The 3,544-nt window shown below is 36.0% G+C and overlaps 1 protein-coding gene across 1 annotated transcript; it reads right to left on the bottom strand.

Moving 5' to 3' along the window:
- Positions 1 to 2,038: 2,038 nt before the first annotated feature.
- LOC141589898 (F-box protein CPR1-like) lies at positions 2,039 to 3,199 on the bottom strand. Its single transcript, XM_074410519.1, has one exon. It carries the CDS (start codon positions 3,197 to 3,199, stop codon positions 2,039 to 2,041), a length of 1,161 nt encoding a protein of 386 aa, XP_074266620.1.
- Positions 3,200 to 3,544: the final 345 nt, after the last annotated feature.

Below are 3,544 nucleotides of genomic sequence, written 5' to 3'. Positions count from 1 at the left end.
TCCGATTATCCGATTCTAACTTCCGATCCTGACAATTCTATTAGTCCAAAGATTAATTATGACTCTTGGCATTCTAGCCTAAGCTTGCTCATAGCGTGCTTGAACTTGGCATTCTAGCCTAAGCTTTGAGCCATCTGCCTTTTCGCTCTCAAATGGTAAAATTTACTAGTTCAATGATCAAACGTTGCTAAGAATTGCAAAATTACAGGAAACTCTATTGCAGGAAGATGGGTATCTCAGAATTCATTGGTAAACTTCAATTCTACCATTAGTAGCAAAATGAGGGGGCCAACCAGGAGCGATCAACCCCGGGTAGTGAATTTTTATTTATTTTTACTTAAATTTTCAATCTTTTTAGTAGTTTATGGCGCTGTTTGGTAAATGACATATTGACCAATTTTTAGCATATTCCAGAGTTTTAGCATGTTTGACCAATCAATATGCTAATTTTAGTGTTTGGTAAACAGCGTATTGAAACAACATATTTTGGGTCAATATGCTGCTTACCCCAGCATATTGGTTAACATATTGTAAAATAAGAAATTTTTCTCCATTTTACAAAGAAAACTAATAACAATCTACTAATCGTAATCTGCCAATTACCAAACACTCAAATTAGTTCTGCTAATTATAATATGCTAGTCAAACCTTCTGATAAAATCTGTCATTTATAATTGCTTTTGCAATCTGCTTATGCTGAAATTAATCCGTTGTTTACCAAACATGACCTATGTTAAGTTACTAGTTCGGCTTGTTGGTGATTCAAGAGTAATTACCTGTTCATTTTGGCGTAACTAAGGTTGTTTCAAAGATGGGTAATTTCTAAATAATATAATGTGAGTTCGGGAAGTTCGGAGTGTACACTTGTATAATTATTTACGGAATTACAGTATAGTTTTCGTTCGAATAACTATGAGGGGGTGCGGAAATTAAATTCACGCAGCAATAATTAATTATTTTGGAAAATCCAACAGTTGCAATTGTTCGGACATTCATTTCCCTATTTCCCGATCTTGCCTATATATATAGCCAAGGGATAAGATGGAAAAGTGACAGGAAAACAATCCATCTTTTGCATCTAAGAAATTATAACGATCTACACAAAATTCTTCTATATTACTTTCTATATTACTTCTCTGATTCTTGTGCCAGATTACAGAGGACACGTCTTTTCTCAATAGAAAATTCGGTATAACCCTGACACTAATATAGGGTCGAATTATTCTATTAGGAAAACGAAGTCGATTCGGTGTGGTTTATTATTGTCAATTCCTGTTTCGTGCATACTCAATATCTAATACGGCTTTCTAAAAATTTTCGTACCTTAGCTTCAATTCCTGGTTTCGTCCCTACCTCTGATTAATAGCATTGAAACGGAAGATTTACCATTACAGTTTGATTTACAGTATCGTTTTTTGTGTTTTGTACAAAGATAAACAACAGAACTGTAGCAACACATCGACAAATCCAGCCACATGAGATTCCAGGTTAAATTCCTAGCTATAGCAAACGTTTTCCATTTTCCCCTTCGACACTAATCAACTAATTAAAATGGCTGCAGCATAAAGGCTAATGGTGATTGACATCCATGCAGATGCAATTGATAACTGCAAATAGATTTCCGTCATTGGGCATTGAATTTCATATTATTGTGGCAAACTCTAATTAGTATTGAGGAATAGGTAAGTGATGCATAAATTGTGTAACAACTCAGACAATTACTCGTATAATAATATCACTATATCAGTGAAAGAGGAAGAAAAAAGTGAGAAGGGCAATTTCGGAAAATATATACATGATTGAGTCCAACAGCTCTCAAAACCTTGGAATTTTTAAAGCAAACAGTTTCATTATACTCCATAGTATATCAAGTAATCAAACGAGATTTCTAATACAATCAAGTAGCCTTTTGCGTCTCAATCACTTGCTTGTTCACGTTTTACTAAAATGTCTCTCACAATGAATATAAAAGGTAAAAAAATAACTGAGACGGAAAGAGTACAAATAAGTAAACGAGTAAACTGCAACACTGAACTCCTTACTCCTTCATTTCCTGCAACTTTGTTAAGGAGCATCCTGGAATCCGAATTAGGCTTGCAGTACAGAGCATAACTGCAGATCTATCTTGAGGCGGTGGCTTTAGTTTTAAGGGTATCCTTTTGTTATTTTGTTGATCATACCATTTGAGAACACTCCCATGACCATTATAATCTTGAAGCAATAAACGTTGTCGTCCGTCCTTGGAACAAGCAATTAGATGATGCGAGTCTAAATCTTTAGGAAGTTGAAACATCTTGTTCCATGAACCATCTTCTTCCATCACCCAAATAATTGCCGAGTCATGTACGTATAACCGTCCATCCAACTTTCCAAGCCGTAAAATACTCTTCACTTGATTTGGTAAACTTAGATCGTCTGTCCATTTCTCATCAGCGACATCAAAACGAGCAATTCTATTGTCTTGGATGAAGCCTTTTGTCGTTTCAAATGAAACAAGATAGTGTAACATATTGTGTCCGAATATTGCTTGGCATATGTTTGACCAACGTCCCTCGGTTGAAATTCGAGTAAGGGGGGAATAAGAAGAGGTCCATAAGTTAGTCTTCAAGCTGTATATAAATATATGGCCGTCTCTGTCATCTTCCGTCCAATAACGTCTAGTCACTACGATCTTATAGTCGTCGTGTTGACTATCATAACTAAAACTATATAATACGCTGTCATCAGCCAACCAATGCTCCCGTATCTTCTCCGAGGGAGGAAAGATTGATTTGAAAGTACGCGTTGTAAGGTTGCATATAAGGAAACTCCTAATCCTATTAGAAGGCATGGCGGTAACATTAAAGCAAACCAAGCCATTGCAAGAACCTACTTGACGAATACAGTCGTCGTCTTCAATGGTAATAGGCCAATTCAATTTGGTCACTTTAACAGGGGGAGGATGATCATAAAGATTATCGACCACACAAAGGATACTAGTAGTCCAGTATAGGATACAGTTGTTGTGTTGCGAGTTGAGTTCGAGGGATTTGTTAAGATGGAGTTTAGGGAAAAGGGGGTTATTGTTGATAAGATTGTACCACTCTTTGCATACGCACTTGAATCGTAAGACCGATTTAGCCGGTAACCAAACCAGTATATCAACGACCAAATCTATTGGTATTCGATGTGCTACAATTCCACACGCACGTTTCGACATCGCCTTTAAACACCCTCTACTGAGTACTGAATCTCAAATTCAAGTATAAATATACAGCAGGAAGTATTTTGGGTTTAGGAAAGTCCCTGATTTTAGTTGGTATTCCTATTTCAGTTGGTATTCCTAATCAGGTACGGACTACTAATTTTAGCTCACGGTTATCGTCTTCTACCCTTTAAATTTTGATTTTTTATTTTGTGAAATCCTGATTTTTTGAGCCAAGGCGTTAGGTAATATATAGGACATCGTCCCATAAGTATGTATTAATTAAAGATAAATAGATAACCGAGACAAAGAAAGTAATATAATCGTAGATAAACAGATAAATAGATAACCGAGACAGAT

This window comes from Silene latifolia, chromosome 7 (assembly GCF_048544455.1).
Source record: "Silene latifolia isolate original U9 population chromosome 7, ASM4854445v1, whole genome shotgun sequence".
Taxonomy (NCBI): domain Eukaryota; kingdom Viridiplantae; phylum Streptophyta; class Magnoliopsida; order Caryophyllales; family Caryophyllaceae; genus Silene; species Silene latifolia.
This window is presented reverse-complemented; position numbering and strand designations above follow the sequence as displayed.